The sequence below is a fragment of the Thunnus thynnus genome, chromosome 2 (assembly GCF_963924715.1).
Source record: "Thunnus thynnus chromosome 2, fThuThy2.1, whole genome shotgun sequence".
Classification (NCBI taxonomy): Eukaryota; Metazoa; Chordata; class Actinopteri; order Scombriformes; family Scombridae; genus Thunnus; species Thunnus thynnus.
In genome coordinates, this window is record NC_089518.1 from 31,740,259 (window position 1) to 31,757,949 (window position 17,691).

Sequence of the window (17,691 nt, forward strand, 5' to 3'; positions counted from 1 at the left end):
ATCAAGAGAGAGCAACATGACAAGCAAGAATCTGCTGAGAGTATAAAGAGATATAGAGAGGTTGAAAGACACCATGAAATTAAATTAACTATCTGTGAATGTAGAAGGAAAAGATATAAGATATTGCAGTGTCTGAATGAGCTGTGATGTACTCATGAGGGTAAATCATGGTATCTTTCTAAATCTTCCAAATGTTATTTATGCTCAGAAGAACTCTCGCTTCCTCTCAGTATGGGTCTCTTTGTCAAAGTCTCAGATTCACAGCCCTTGTGCTTGCTAGCTTGGAAATGCTTCTGATGATCATGCTAATTCAAAAGTGCTCTCTTAAAGTCAAGGTGTTTCATAATATTTTTATCGGAGAAGTGCCTTTCAAGTAATAATCCAGGACAAGGACTTCTAACACAGAATGCAGTAATGATTTCTTCATGCGCACTGAATTAGGTTTTATGATTGCAAGAGCATCAACAGTGATTTCTCTTGAATGAAAAACAGCAACATTGATTTGTTTGGAATAAACAGAATTGAGTATGCATGCTATGGTAGCATAAACAGTGGCGGTTGAAAAAAACATGGAAACAGCATCAGTGACTTAACCCATTACTTTCTGAAGGGACATTTTCAAACTAGGACTGGGCTCAGCATTCACTGTCATCTTTGTCATTTACTGGAGACAGAATCCCAAAATCTAGTAAAAGGGGAGAATGCTGAGTAATTGAGTATTGTAAAATATGTGGAAGTAAGTTTTGAAAATAGGTAATAATTGTTTTTTTTGTTTGTTTTTTTACAACATACAGTACTAGACGTATCACTTAATATTCCCCATAATACATTACAAAGATACCCTTGTATCTTGTATGCAGGTTTTCATGTGATGGGCCCAGATTAGAGGAGTGTTCAAAAATCTGTGGTGGCATTAATGGTTGGAATTTTTCTGCGTAGTGTCATGTTAGGAAGGTAATATTTTTAAGAAAGGATGCTGTTATGTGGATTAGGCATAAATATATTAAGAGCTATTTAACAGAGAAGTAGTAGGCCCTTTTACACATGACAATCATTTTAACACTGATTGGACTGAAATAGAGTGCTGTTTTGATCATTTCCTGAGCAGATAGACAGGAGAGGTTTGACTTAGTCAGACACAATTACTGGCACTCTCTCAGCCTGCAGCTGCTTGTACTGTATATCAGTGCAGGGTAGTGGGACTCTGTTGGAAGGGTCTTGTTGATTTTCCCTGTTGATTCTCACTCAAGATCAATATCTTCTCAGGTCCCCTTCAGTCCTCCTACTTTCCTAGGTTAATCGACGACAATGGAAAGCTCCAGGGATTTGTGGAGACCCTGCCTTCTAATCCTTTCACTTTGTGAGAGATAAATTGAGGCCTGTTGACAAGATCTCAACTTAATTTGGTGCAGAATATAAGTCTCACAGGCAACTCGCCTGAACAGAACTGTATGACAAGGTGACATTTCAAAGATTAAATTATTTTAAATTCTAATGTTTCATACTGTATTTTCCAGGTCAGCAATGCAAAATAGTATTTAATATGATGCCTTGAGCCGCTCTCAAAGTCAAGGTCATGATATGAAGAGTCAGTTTTTGATTATTCCCCTAGCATTTTCATAGACTGTTTAATGATTCAGTCAAAATTATGAGGACTGTGGCAGTGTTTGTAATAAACATAACTAGGTCTAATCATATGCTGAATTTGTTAAGCTGCCTGGGGCATTTCATTCAACATCATTACACTGTATGTGAAGCAGTCACTTAAGACTTCTAAATATGCTGCATGGATAGATGTTTACGTTGGATGTTGACCTTGTTTTAAATTGCATATTATAGCATAATTATTGATTTGTTTGATCTTTGAGAAGGCCTTAGGAAATTGTATGAGGAACATAGGTTGTAACTAAAAAACATCAAAAAGAAGCCCGATAATACAAATTCACTGTGAGTTATTCTTAGACCAGTGGTTCCTCGACCAGTAGAAGATAAAAGTTTAAAGATTTGGTTACATAATTTGAAAAGCAGGGGTGAAAAGTTAAAAATGTGCGAAGTTGAAAGTGTTATCCATGTTGTCCCTCTATCTTGCTTTTTATTTCACTGTAACTGAGCTCTTGCAGGTCTTCTCTGGAATGTTTTAAGTACTGTGATGCCAGCATCCTGAAGAGGCTGAGAAGAAAACACACAAACAAAATCTCGACTCCTGGGGCCGTATTCATAAAGCTTCCAAGTACAAAGAGTTGCTCCTAGTGACGAAATTCTAAGAAAATTCTTAGAATTATGATGTTTTCTAAGAATTTCCCCTTACTGTTAAGACTAGATCCTGGTAAAGATTAAAGTTATTCACAAAGCATCTTTGCCCTTAAGAGAGCTCCTAAGGTGAAAAACTGTTAGGAGCAGGGAGGGGGAGTTTTAAGAGGCTTATGAGTTTCTTAAGCACAGGAGAAAATGGCAGAAAGACAAAGAGGCAGGAGAAATATTCTCCAAACACTGAATGACAGTAAGTTAATGAAACGCTACAGATTAGATCATGCAGAGATAATGTTTGTGGTCGATCTCATTAGCGATGCGCTCACATCTCCCACACAATGCAATAATGATATAACACCAGAAATGATCACAACACTAAGATATTTGCAGCTGGAAAAAAAAGATATACATGGTAACCAACGCTGCTACTTATATAGACTGACCAACAGAAATTGATGAAAGCTGAGCCTTTTCCTAAATTACTCCTAAACTAGGACTAGACATTTTTAGGCTAAGTTAGGAGCTCTCTGAGAGTATTCTCAGAATATTTCTGAGTACGGCCCCTGAGGTTTGGATTGAGGCCAGATTTGACAAGGTTGTTGGTCATCACTCTCCCAACAATCCTCATAACAATGAGCACGCCACAGTAGGCCCACCATCTGTTTGGAAGGAGGAATGTTGTTTGGCTCTCAACATGGTTACTGAGACATAATATGAGCTGTTGTTATTGCTAATTTAAATGCATTTTGTAAATACAAATGCCTTTTGGTACCCATTTAGAACAGTTTTGCTGATATAATCTTAAAATAAAGTCCCCTCTAATATAACTTTTCTTAATCTCATTAAATCAGTACACCAGCAATAGAGCAGAATACAGAGTAGAAAAGATCTTCATGAGCTTCAAATAATTTTTCACTATTTTTCTTGAGGTTTGAGGCAGCAAAAAATTATTATTTTCATTATTAATTAATCAAACTATTATTTTTGGCAGTTAACAGATCAATAAATCTGTTTAAATGCCTGTGGTAATGTCTTCAAATAGCTTAATTTGTCCAACCAATAGTGCAAAACACCAAAAAATATAGGAAGAAGCAGCAAATCATCACGTTAGAGAAGCTGGAAAAAGCAAAAGTTTGACATTTTTGCTTGTTAAATGACTTAACAAGAAGAATCATTACTTAAGAATTCATTAATCATCAAAATTACTGTCAATGAAATTTCTGTAGAATGACTAATCAATGCATTATATCTGATCAATTTACCTCATTAATATATATAAAATATAGTGTCTCTGTAAGATGAAGACTTTTTCAGGTTGTACTATGATAACACAGGCTTTCTGCTATATTGCCTGGACTATGTGTTCTGACATCCTGGAAAATACCACACAAATATCAAAAAGATCTACGAAATAAGAACTTTTATTCATAATATATTCATACTTGTACACAAGTAAAATAAAATGCATATCTATGGTTCCATTGCAATCTCCATAAACAAATTGACAGCATTCTTTTGTTAAATGCTACCCATATACCCTTTCTGTCATGAAAATAGAACTAAAATTGGGGGAGGTAAAACATTTGTTTTTATAAACATAAAAAAACATAACATTACCCAACAAATGCATCACTTTGAATAAATAATGGGGTGGAGATTGTTTATCTTCATTAAACGGACCCAACATTCTTTGTGTGCGTTCTGTCTCTGATTTCCTGTATTCGATTTTTTGTTTTTGTCTTTTTTTCGTTGTTGTTGTCCGGTGGTTTGTCTAAGCAATAAAAGCTTTTGAGAGGGAAAAAGGGAGGAGTCTCCAAAGTGTAGCTTAGACACAGTACAGTTAAGTACATAGAGAACAAACAATTTTGGGCACCAATTCATTATATACATTAGATCTGTAGTGTTCTGTAAAGGCATCCATTTTGTTAAATGTACTCTATCGTCTTCATTTTTGTTTGTCGTCACCCACACTGGGTCAATGTGACTCCTCACTTTTCAGTCACTGCCTGTTGTAGATGTCACTGCATCTTCTGTTATCATTGTCATGAGCATCAACAATCTTGAGTCCTGTATTTAGAGATCAGGAGTCCTAAGACATGGCTAGAGATATCCAGATCATGGGAATGAAGAGAAAGCGCAGCACTTGCAAAGTAGAAGCCCGGCCTTTGATGCAGTGGGCGTCTGATTTGGGCTTTTTGGAACACTTCTTTTTCTTTTTGTTTGATGCTGTAGATGATTCCAGATTGTCTATAAGGTCGGGGTTAAGATTTTCCAAAGACTTGTCCAGGGTGTTGGTCAAGGTTCCCAGTGGTCCATCATTCTGCTTGTTCTGGGTCTCATTTTTCGTTCTTTCCGGCTCTTTATATTTAGTCTTGGACATGTTCTCCTTTTCCTTAAGGGGGTTGTTAGTGATTTGGCGGCTTTTGCCTGACAGGATAGAAGACTTGTCGTTATCTCCAAGGCAACACCTGGGAATGGTGTCTCCCAGAGGATTTTCAGTGGAAGGGAATTTCCCAGATTGTCCTTTGGAGCTGAAGAGATTGGTCTGGATTTGAGGCGTTTCCACACACCCCTCCAAGTCTTCGCTTTTCAGTCGTTTCAGGTCCTTTCCTGCCAGGAATTCGGGAATGTTGCACTCCAACTCAGAGCTGGAACCTTTGAAACGTTTGAACCAGTCCCACAAGGTCCTTGCCCGACAGTCACAGATCCACTGGTTCCCGTTTAAACGCAAATACTGGAGGGACACCAGCGCATCCATAGTCTCCCCCGTCAGGACAGTAAGATTGTTGAAGAACAAGAACAGGGATTTCAGCTTACCCAGATCACTAAAAGCCCTTGGCTGGACATAAATGACCCTATTCTGGTGTAGCAGCAGCCGGTCCAGATTGATTAAGCCTCGAAACATGTTGTCCGTTACTATCTTGATCTTGTTATTGTGCAGGTAGAGATAGGTAAGGTTGGCAAGGTCCAGAAAAGTGTCATCATGCAGGGTTAGAATGTTATTGTCCTGCAGGTAAAGGTACTGTAAGGAGAACATTCCTCGGAAAACCCCAACGGGTAGCTCTGACAGGCCACACCTGTGCAGGTGGAGGGTGTGCAGCTTAGTTAAGCCCCGGAAAGCTGTGGGGCTGATGGTGCGGAGGTTGCTGTTGTCTCCAATGTCCAGTTCCTCCAGTTTTTCCAAGCCGTAGAAGGCTCCAGCCTCAATGTAGCTGATGTTGTTAGAGTACAGCCAGAGAACAGTGAGGTTGTGGCAAGAACTGAAGCTGGTAGATCTCACCACTGTTAGCTTGTTGCTCTGGAGGAATATCCGCTGGCTCCGCACAGGAATCTCAGTAGGGATGGAAAACAGTCCTTGTTGTTGGCAGGCCACAGTGGGCCTGGGCTCACTGTAGCACACACACTTGGCAGGGCAGCTGTCAGTTTGAGGCACAAGGTTCAGCCACATCACCAGAAACAGGAGTCGCCCCCCTAAAGAAACAGAGAAAAAGTGAATCAGTGGATTAGTAAAATAATGTATGTAAATATTAAAAGTCACAGTTCTAATATAGTCGCAGAAATCTTCAGAAAGAGATGAATTCAGGTCAGGATGTAATATGCATAAACCCTTTAAAGAACACTGACATTCTAACCAGACAACATTGCTGGAGAATCAGCCTAATATATATATATATATATAATTTTTTTTTCTTGGTGTATGTGTGTGTGTGTGTGTGTGTGTGTGTATGTGTAGTTACATCAGATTTTATCTTTTTTTTTGCTTTAGCTTGTGATGTTTTGGTATTTATATTGTTGGTAAAAACACATTTTTGTAGTGCAGTAAGAATGTCACTGTATGAGCAATAATTAGCTGTACACCACCAAATTACAAAGCAGACAAAATCCATAACATTTTCTTCCATAGAGTGTAACGTTCCGCATATTACTACAGAATAGGGAATCCTCTTCATAACAGTGACTCAACATGCATTTCAACAGTGATGTTATTTGGATCTAGGGACACATCACCTCCCTGCTACCCCTACTGACATGAAGACATAAAAAGCTGAGCTCTGTGAAGATACGCTCATTTAAAATTGGGTGGGTGGCTTTTATGTGGAATTAGCTTTCTCTAATAGGGTGGACATAACTAATGGTGTTTCAGCATTCCTGAGGTTGACATTTAGCCTGACTCTGGGAGATAAGCTTTCATGCCAGGCTAAGAGATTGATGCCTGGGGCCAAGGTGGAAAGAGGACTACAGAGACCCTGCTAGAATTTCCACTGTAGAGCCATGATTGAAGCATTTTTTTTAAGTGCAGCATGAAGATGAGATATACAAGAGGTGTGGTAGTGCTCAGAGGAAGGCTTGTAAAGATTCTTGTATGTGTTTGCCCTGAAGGCATCCATGTTTAAAATAAGACATATTCTGCATTTGCTCACATTAATTATTTCTACTTGTCCTCTACCATGGTTCAGATCAGTGTGCTACACGGCACCATGATAGGCGACACAGGCTGGATTACCACATGAATAACCACTTCTGACATTACACAGTTGTAAGAACCACTGAGGTAAAAATGAAGTGTATCTATTGGGGCTCATATATTACTTCATGTAGAGATGAAGATGCCAAAGTGTCACAGGCATGTCCAAGTATCAGCATATAATGGCAGGTACTCCTCCAAATCTCTGAATCCTCTTTAGATCCTGTTCTTACAGAGGATTTCCAATCTTTGCTCCTATGCACATGTGAGGAATCCCAGCTTGCAAGCATGACAGGTAGTGAGGCTCTGGAAAAATACATGAGCCTTACTCAGCCCCTCCTCCAGCCCCACTCCCCCTCTTCTCATTCCTCTGCAATGTGTTGTGGTGCAGGTCATCTCTGGACCTTGTTAAATGGATCTCTGGTGTGGCCTGACAGCAGCCCTCTGCTGCACTTTCCTTCCAATCTCCCTGCTCAGCCGTCAGACTGCCACCGGAAAGCTGTCAAGACTTTCCACTCTTTCTGCATCGCAGCACTTTTCCCTCAGCACTGCCTAACAATAGCAATATTTTATCGCACAGCACGCTTCATGTATCTCCTCTGCCGTCTTCATTTTTCCCCCTCTCTGCTGTCTATTCATTAACAGGCTATTTCCAACCACGCGTTGCATGTCAAAGCCCGGTTTCCTCAGCTCTTGGCATAATATGTCTTGTCTTTGTTAGCATCTGTTTGAATGACAGCATAAGCCCCACAATGTCATCAACTCCATCCCAATTATTTTTGCTCACTAACAGCATCCTTGCATCTGCACCACACTGATTGCATTACCATATGTTACAAACATAAATCTGGGTGTCACTGCATCCTGACATCTTTGTAATATTTCACTCCTTCATAATCACATTTCCAAATAACCTCTGCATGACTTCACAGTTAGACCTCTCACCTCCCACTCTATCTATAAACAGCTGATGTAAGAGTTGTGTTCACAATATCGATCAGTCAAGAAAACCAGTCTTTGCCCTTTTATTTTCATCACTTCTTTGTCTTTGCTTTCAATCTAATTGGTGGCAGTCATTGCACAAAAAAGTAACATTGTTTGGCTATTTGTCCTCACAGCTAATGTTGAGTTGTTGACACAAACTTGAATGTCTTAAAATACGACATCAAGGTTGTGGAAATAAAAAAAGCCATCCCTTATCGTCTTCTGCCAGCTTTGGTTTCAACACTTAATCTTCCCCTATCTGCTGTGTCAAAACATGGCTCCGAGCACTCCCTTCCTGTTTCAGACCCTGCCAGTGGCCTCTCTTCTGAGAGCTATATTACTGTACAATAGCAATCATCACTCTGTTTAAGAGCACACAAGCCTCTTTGTTTCCTCCTGACTGACACTGTAGCCCCTTCAGCTTTGAGTAAAGTACATCACTTCACACCCTTCCTCTCCTCTAAGACAAGCACTTCTATTTACAAGAGGACCCTGACAATATATGGCAGGTTAAAGAATTGCAGGCGAGCAGTATTCTCTGGTAATACTTGACTTACTCACTTAATTACACTATCTGTTAAAACAAATTCCCCATAATCATGTGATGTGGCCTAGAAAACCCTGGTCAGGCCATTAAATTTCGGCTGATATTGGTCCTCTACCAAAAATTGGATATTGGCCTCTTAGTGTCTTGCAGGTGTCATGAAGGTGACAATATGATTTTAGTCACCAATCTTCTGGCGTGACAATCTGTAAGACCTGCTTTGAAACCGACTTTGTTCTTCTTTGAAGTGCTGCCAACTCACCTAACAGAAATTCATTAGTATGGATTTCAGGTGTGTTTTGGTGTCCCATGGTTGAAAAAAAAAAATCAAACCCTGAGAGAAAAAAAATACTCTCAAACCCTGGATGTGGAAATATCAGCTCTGTAGATAAGTAATGAATATCAGCTAAGTGCAACTTCAGTCCAAAAATACTGATATCAGTGAAGCTAGAGGACACTACATTCAGTAGCAAAACAGAGAGATGCCCACAGGAGTGGTATGAGTGGGCGCAGACAGCTTTGTTTACTTATTGTATGACTGCATCACTTAGCCAGACTCCTCGCTCATTTGCATGTGTCACTGGCATGTTTGGAGCTCTAAACAAACACTCAGCACTCTTTTGTCTTATTGCAAAAATATGACAAGCACCCAAACCCTTCCTCATACTTTGAAACCCGCAATGAACACAGAGGGCATGTCGGGACAGCACATTCAGAGGGCCTCCGATTCATCACGGTGGCTTTACTTTGAAGGGCTGGGGATTGGGCAGGGACGGCTAACATGACAGTCTTATCCCTTTGGCCCAGAGTGGAAGTGATGTCTCTGTCAGAGATGAATCACAGTAGCTCTCCAGAGGGACCTCCTGGCCTCTTTCTGAAATCATACATTATTGTGTTGTTCAGAGACGGGCCTGCATTTAATATAGTCATGATCCCTCTCTGTAAGGTCATGTATCTTGTGAGAATCCGTCCATGCATAAATGAAATGTTTTTATATCATGATGAAATGAATTACTTAGAGAAACTGTGTTGGATATGACAGTTGTATGAAGCCCAATCTTAGTACAGCCAATGCAGCTATAAATTACTTTGTGAGTATTTAAGGCCAACAACTCAATGCAGCACAGACTCACAAACTCGCAAAAACAAACTTGTTGTGAGCAGGAACACAAAAATAGTGAAGATTACATAGTAAAAGAAACTACAATTTGACTTCTTATTCATTTTTTTTTCATTATTTTCAAGGTCTAGAATTCTAGGGGTCAGTTTTTGGCCAAGTTTGGCATGTATAGCTTACCTTTCTTAGAAAGGCAGGTGGCAGGGACTCTAGCACCTATCACTGTATCAATTATTGTTTAATGTATACTTTTTTGTATGTGACAATTTGTTTATTTGTTTTCTCTCTCAAATACATTGTTATGTTACATTATGTCATATTGATGGTTCCTTCTGCCCTTCCTTCTGGTGCTCATTGCCATTTTCTATGACAAACAAATATGACCTGACTATCATGCTACAGTACATGAAATCCTTTTAAATTGGGCATAAAGCAGGTAGTTAGCTATGTGAAAATGTTCCTCAATCACTTTCTCACATTTTTCTCAAAGTTCAGGCCCACCCTTGACGATTATGATTGGTTTATGACAAATTAGACATTTCTTCAGAGACTCTGCAATGAAATTGACATCTGTTGTAGAAATGGACACACAGACAGCCCAGAACTCCTTTAAGTGCCACATAGTTAAAAATGGGCCTAAGGTCATGTTTTTAATCCCATGTCAAAGATTAATTTAGCCTTCACTTTTAGCTCTGATGGCGCTTGAGTGAGGCTGTCCAAGGTGGAAAGCAACAAATTATAAGTATGTATTTCAACTTTTTTTTAATACATTCCAAAAATCAGTAATTCTAATTTCACTCATGTAGAGTTTTTGATACTTTTGTAAAGGTGAGAATTAGAGAGTAGCCTACAGTTACACTGCCATGGCAGAGCAGGAGAATATTCCATTTAAGTTTGCTTTGAACCTCTTTCCCCTCATAAGGCTGTGAAAAAGTTTTATTATAGAAAAGAGATGGTCTTCACTTTCAAAAGCATCACTGAATTGCAGTGGGGTCAGTTGGCAAGGTATATTCATGTGGAAAAGGTTGTGATCAGAAGGCCGCATTGGCCCTTTTATGGTCACCATATTTACACTGTTACTGAGAGAATAGTGTAAAAAAAATCTACTTTTCTTCGTTTACCCAGATTTCAGTGCAATTATTCTTACATCTAGGTTAAGCAATATTTCACTTTTCCATTCCAGTGCTCCTTTCAACCTTGACAGTGTCTTATTTCAATTCCTATTAGTGTCTCGTAGCTGCTATGATGGGATTCTGGTTTTAATAAAAAAAGTGTACTATTTGCCTTTGACTTGAATTGTCACCTGATTTAATGTTTATTTTTTGAAAATAATGGGTATATTTCTATATCTCAGTGGGCCATAATTCATTTCCAACCCACTTCCTAGAAGAATGGACACACACACTCTAAATAAACACACAAAAGCAAACAAAGACAGATTTGTGCACCCCCTTACAACATTGATGAACCAGATGCTATAAAGATGCACACATCAGATCAAACAGGTTATTTAGGACATGATGGACCAGAGAGTCGAGCTTGAGTCCCTTGGCTAACCATGGAGTGTTGCAGGGGCATCAGTGGCGGCTTCAGCATGCAGATAAGGACACAATTAGAAGACGAACAGGGGGGACAGATGAGGTCCTGTTTGACACACATCTGACACAGCACTTGCCCAAGCAGATGGCTCATGAATAACTGAGAGAACCGGAGGTCGGCAGGCAGAAGGAAAAACAGAGCCAGGCAACAGTGTGTGTGTGTGTGTGTGTGTGTGTGTGTGTAAAAAGACATTATACATATACCTATATATGTGTGAACATGTTTGCACATACATGGAGGTCTCTGCGTGCAAAGGAAAGATGAAATCAATAGCAAAGCACATACAGTAAATATTTGTATCTCAGCTTAGCTGTGGTAGGCAGATAGGTTGTCATGTCATACTACTGAGAAGTGACAGCAGTAACAATAGGCAGTGGGCTGGCAATATCCTGACAGAGAGAGAATGAGCTTGCAATCAGAGGGCTGTCGGATCGAATCCCCGCTCGACTAGCAAACAATTGGATGTGAAAGTGGAAGTGAAGAGTTCTCCCTTTCAGCAACTGCCATCAAATTACCATCGACCCTTGAGTGATGCACTGACCTCCCAACTGCTCAGATCTTCACTAAGAGTAATATCAAGACTGTGCTCAACATGTACAAACAGTGTAAGCACTTAGTGTATATATTTACTAAAGTACTATGCTTAAGTAAAATGTTGAGGTTCTTACATTACATCATACTTCTACTTCCTTACATTTGAGAGGCAAATTTTATACTTTTTACCCCACTTCATTAGTATATTTAACATGCAAAACTGCATCAACAGCTCATTTGATATGTTGTTATAGATTAAATTATGCAATAGTTTGTAAAATAGTTCAATTTAGTTTCAGCTCAATACTAAAATGCAACTTGCACATTAATTTATTAGTAATACCAACAAAACATTCAGTACTTATTATGCACCCCATGCTGCCAGCATAGTGAGTACTTTTAGTTTTGATATTTTAAGTGCTTAAGTAAGTGTTTGAATGCACAATGTGAATTGATATTTTTATATCGTGGTATTGTGTGGGGTACTACTGTGTATCTATGGTCTGAAAGGTTAAAATCAATGCAGCAGAGGATGAAATATTCTGACTTTTAGTCCGTAGGTCAAGCTAAAAAAAAAGAAAAGAAATTACAACAATGCAAATCAATAGCTTCTCTCACTGGACCCTCACTGTTTGATAATTGCCCATGTCTTTCAAACTCCAATGCCGTTTGAAATGCAGGCTTTGCATTAAAATGTTTTAGTCTGTAAGCCCAGCCTGAGACATTCAATAAAAGTTACCTGAGTAATTTTCATAGACTAGCTCCTCTATAGTAACAGAAAAGAACAGCCAACTGTTTCCACAGGCTGTGTAGTGTGTAGTACTCCCCATGACTAGTAAATTGACTTTGACATGTACAATTGGTGAAATGTCCCTTAAAGTAAAGGATGGACACATCTTCCACCACTGACTGTATATATGGGCAGCACTCCTGCAACTATCAATCAACTTAGTTGCTAAAATGGCAATTTGTTACACTCTAAGTTGCATTTAAAGATAGCTAAAATAGAGTTAGGTATGCTTAAATGACACTAAAGTGGATTAATTGTAGTGTGGTGGCATGGCGCCACTGGATTAGAGGGCAAAAATGGCACATTCCTCATAACTCTATTGTATAGTTGGCAGCAAACCAAGTTGCCCTCAGTGCTGCTACAGCTCACTATGAAATGTTCCACAGAAGGCGTTGGGAGTCAAGTCTACCCGTGAGGTTTTGCAGAATGGCTCAAATCCAGTTTTGTGCCCGCCTCCACATGTCACAGACATGGGCAATTTTCACATGTGAAACCATGTAAAATGTATAATTCAAGTAATGTAAGCTGAAAATAATGCAGGAGTTTGCCACGCATGAGTGTGTGGGGGTGTCCAGATGCACTCCTCAAGCCACAGAGGAGCAAAAATTCGGAATGCCCTACTTTGGGTTTTGTAGTGTGCGGGCTGCTTGTAGTGCAGCCAAGCGTTTTTGCTTAACAGAGTGTATAAGGCTTTATCTTATCTACACATGGCTGGAGAGAAAATAAATTAGGGTAGCTGCAATACATGCCCCATGTGTCTTGGTGTTTCTTAGCTCTCAGGCAGACTTTAGCACAGGTGTTAACAACATTTTAGGAGGCATCTTTTTTTTCATTTAAAACAGAGCATGTCATCCTCCTCAAGTACCTTAGAGGATTTGTGTGAAAATCTTTATTGCACAGAAATACACAAAGCATAGAATCAGTTGAGCCCTGAACTCATATTACATCAAGTATCCCAATCAGTATACAGGTATGTCTAATGTGGTTGTGCCATGTGTATTTCCAGGATGAGTTGGGCTACTCAGACATGCCATCGTTTGTCATGTGAGTTGAGATTATACATGTTTTAGGATACATTTTGTGCAATTTGAAATTATTTCAGGGAATTTGTCTGTATGTCCAAAGGTTTTCAACACACCACAATTAACTGTATTTGAATGGATACAGTGCTCCAATATGAGGGAATTTTATACCTAATACTGTCATAAATATTGTAAAAACTTTATTGATTGCCTTTTTTCCATTTGAAATTGTTCAGAGTTTTGACATTACAGTTCAAAACATGCTTTGTGTGATGTAAACATTGCCTTGGAGTCAAGGAGTGGTACTACACCTGGGTCCTGTCAGATATTTTGTTTACATTTTGGCAATTTTGCTTTATGAAAGTCTGCAACATATCATTTCTTATTGGTGCTGTAATAAGTGTTATAAATTGAGATAAAAATCAATCCAATCTATCACCAACAGACATGGGCATCACTGGAAAGAGTAAGTGTTCTTGATTCCAACAGTATTGCATATGTTTATATGTTTCCCATTTGACTTTATGTTATGAATCTGTGAGGAAGGGGTGTAATGGTTAACCACAACCCCAGAATTTCATCCCTCACATTTCAAGTGTTTAAAAAAAAATCATTACTCACCATTCCCAAAATTGAGTCATGGTCTCTCATGCTGTTTTGGGGCTATTGTGTCAACATTTTGAAATTGTTGAGGATTGTGAGCCCTCACAGTTAATGCATTGTACTGGCATAAAAGCAAATGAGGCCTAATGAATCACTGCTCTATTATCTAAAAAGGATAACAGCCCCAGTAAATATTGGATGATAATTTCAGATAATGCTAACACCTCCTCATGTGAAGTGTCAACTGGAGAGGGAGGGCAGTGACAGCACCCACAGGCAGCTTCACATATATGGGCATGTAAAGATGAGAAAATACATTGAGGTGGTCTGAGCAGAGAACATGCTGTAATGACTGGTTACACAGTTTAATGCTAATTTGATGTCATTGTAGCCTGTCTTTGCTGTAGGCATGGTTGAGCTCTCAAAGAATGGTCTGTTCTGTTTTCCAGATTTGAAAGTGGAGCTGGTGTAAGCATTATCTACTCCACATCTTTCTGACAGGTTCATTAAATTCCTGTGTTTGGCAGCAGCTCTCTTAGACTGGCACTTGTTGTGCTTTTTGAGGAGAAACTAGCTCTGGATGAAATGCTGTTTGTGTGTGAGTTACAATTGGGGAAAAATACATCAAACAAGCACTTAATCTTTGAACAGTCTCGCCTAAACCAAAGTCATTCTGTGAGTAATCTATTTAGTTGGTTTGGAGAAAGTGTATGAAAGAGTAGCTGTGGGGGAAACCGAAAAGTATTTCTAAATTAACCGCACCTTTGCTCCTTTGTTCTTGACATGGAGGCTCAACTTAACCTTGCAAAGCCCTTGTGCCCAGGATAGAAACATTTGCAAGCACACACATTAGTCATTCCAAGGTTATGCATACGTGAATGTACTGTACAGCACAGAGTGGTATTTTGAGTAGGCAGATTTCTCATTCGTATGAAAATGCAATGAATGACACAGGTAGATCCACTGCCCGGAGGCAAGAGGCGGAGAAAATGAGCCTGAGAAATCCTTCACAAGACAAACCATTATTGACACCCTTTTTACTGCCATAATGTGTCATCTAACCTTCTTCAGTCTTCTCCAGTTTCGCTGTATTGCACTCTGCCGGACTGGCCAGCTGACTATGCAGACTGGCTGCAAATATGTCATCTGCAATCACCTCAGACTTATTGAGAACGGGCAAGCCCGGAAAGACATGCTTTAACCGGCAAGTAAAGAACCACAAAACATCACTGAACTCATCTTCACTGAAGTGGATACAATGCATACTATGTCCATATGGCACGGGAAACAAAAGCACGCACACACACACACACACACACACACAAACACACTCATACATAGATCCATATGGTTCAAAAGATTTGAGAATATAATAACATCTACTACCCTGATATAAACATGTACAATTAACCATACATGTTATTTCTGAATTTCTAAATTCATTTGAGTAAGAAAAAGAAGAAGAAACATAACAAAACACACGTTGTTAATACTAGAGAACCCCTCTTATTTTTTTAAATTTCATGTTTATTTCCTTCAGGACATGAATATAGTATGGACTAATGCTACATACCATAGCATACCATACCAATAAGCTATTTTGTAATGTTCGTGCCTAGATGGGCATTTATTCAAATACTCAAAACTCAACATGAAAACACATTCAAAACAGCACAAAACACAAACATTAATACAATAACATTACCATAAAACTCAATGACAAACACCGTATCATTAATGTCTACATTACTCATCTGTCTTTGTCAATTTGAGTTGAAAATGATACCATTCATAATCCACTTTGATTTCTCTAAGTAATGAATTCCTGTGCATCTTATAGTTTCCTGTAAATGCACCCTGAGTTACTGAGCCAGAAACCCTGAGTGATACCACCATGTCACTGAGCACCTTAGGAGTCTTGTTATTTAGACATTAATGGATGAGTTTAATATTAGGAAATTTAATTAAACAACTTCCTGCCCAAACTTTTAATTGAAAGATTATATATCATCTTAAAAGACCCAGTTTTTATAGAAGCTGTTTATTACCAAGAAGTTACACAAAAACTTAAATGTGAAAAGATTATGGAAAACTATTTGCAACGTAAAATGCTAAACAGTCTCTAATGAGTTTTAATATCTATGTTTGCAACCTTGTTCATCATTTTAATATGTTTCTCAAATTTTAGGAGCAAATCTAACATACCTTTAAAATTAATTTCTGTCAAGTGCCGAACCCTGGAAGAGAGGTTTGTAAAAAAGATGATCGTGCCTTTGAAGTGGTGACTCCAACACTGTGGAACACTTTCTATAGACATACTATCTGTTGATGCCTTTAATAAACAGCTGAAGACTCATTTATTCAAACTGACCTTTGTCTCGCCTCATAGTGTCTAGTGTTTGTATTTTGTGTGTTTTTAAGGTATGTTGTTGCTTATGTTTTATTGTTTGTTTCTTTTATTGTTTCTTACATTGAACTATTTTTATGGTCTTATGTCTTTAACAATTTTATTTTTTGTGAAACACTTGCTCTGTGAAAGGTGCTATATTAAATAAACTTTACTTACTTACTTTCTGTTCTTATTTAATACATTTTTGATATTTACTTTCATTTTGAGATGTCTATGTTTAACGAGCAACCTCCTTCAGAAGCTGAACATCTAAGTGTCAAGTTTATTTTATTTTTTTTAATATATTTCTGTTAAACACCCTATACTGAAATGCACTGGTCGAATAAAGTACAGACTCTTCCAGTAAGTCAGTTAATGTTGCAAAGTTACTTTTCACACTTAAAATACAGACAGAAAGAATGACATATCTCACTATGGGATGAAATGTCATATGGCACAGTGCTCATCAAGCTGTTATCTGTGATACTAGTCACAAAAGCAGCTACACTGCGACATATGGGAGAGTATTCCTTTGAAGGAGATGAAAAGGGAATCACGTGGGATATATGGCCTGTGCCTTCTGAAAGACCGGGACATTTTAATGACGTGTGAATGACAGAAAGCGACTGAATTGCTGTCTAAGAAAGGAAAGTCAATGAGATCTCAAGAGGAAGAAGATGAATGGGACAGATAAGTGGGACGATGTGGGCAAGTGGCATCCAGTTTGCAGTTCATGGTGACTGACCGGATTGTTGTTGTGTGGGTGGTATTTACATGGTCTGTTTTTATCACATCAGAATGTCAGCATGTTTAATCACTCGACTCACATTTACCGCATATCCAATTACTGCATCTTATATAACACATATGCGCTCAAGCACCATGTCAAGGTAGCCATTAGTTACCCATGATCTCTAACAATGATTGAGCAATGTTTAATTCCTTCTAGATCCCTGCACATGATTCTTAAGACATACAGTGGAAGGAATACAGAGACACAACGTGCCCACGAGCATCTGTGAGAGATTGCCAGAGGAAGAAAGATAGCCTGCGATGAGCAGAAACTGAAAAGAATGAAAATAAATAAATTAGGTAGATCACTGTGCAAGCATTAACTAATTCTGGCCAGCATTCCTGTAGATCCATCTATTTTGGATGTGTAGGCAGCCCTGGAGGCATGTTGACCTGAAAAAGACAAACCTCTCCCTTCCTTTCATCTTTTGAGTCAGTTCCTGCAAGCAAATTAGGGCCGATAACATGAGGCCTACTTCTTCTGTTTTTGCCCTGTAACAAGAAAAGTGTTCTCAACAGTGTTTTGCTCCCATCACAATGTTTTTTTTACAGGCCTCTTTTCCAAAATAGTGTTGTCAAAGGGATACATTGGGATTTGTTGC

The 17,691-nt window shown here is 38.8% G+C and overlaps 1 protein-coding gene across 1 annotated transcript in view; it reads right to left on the reverse strand.

Annotated features, from left to right (window-relative positions):
- Positions 1–3,655: 3,655 nt before the first annotated feature.
- The window catches only part of rtn4r (reticulon 4 receptor), a 41,954-nt gene continuing 27,918 nt past the window's right edge, over positions 3,656–17,691 (reverse strand). The window contains exon 2 of the mRNA XM_067570136.1: positions 3,656–5,721. Coding sequence (XP_067426237.1) covers positions 4,340–5,721 — 1,382 coding nt within the window. The 3' untranslated portion in view covers positions 3,656–4,339. The remainder of the gene's footprint in view (positions 5,722–17,691) is intronic.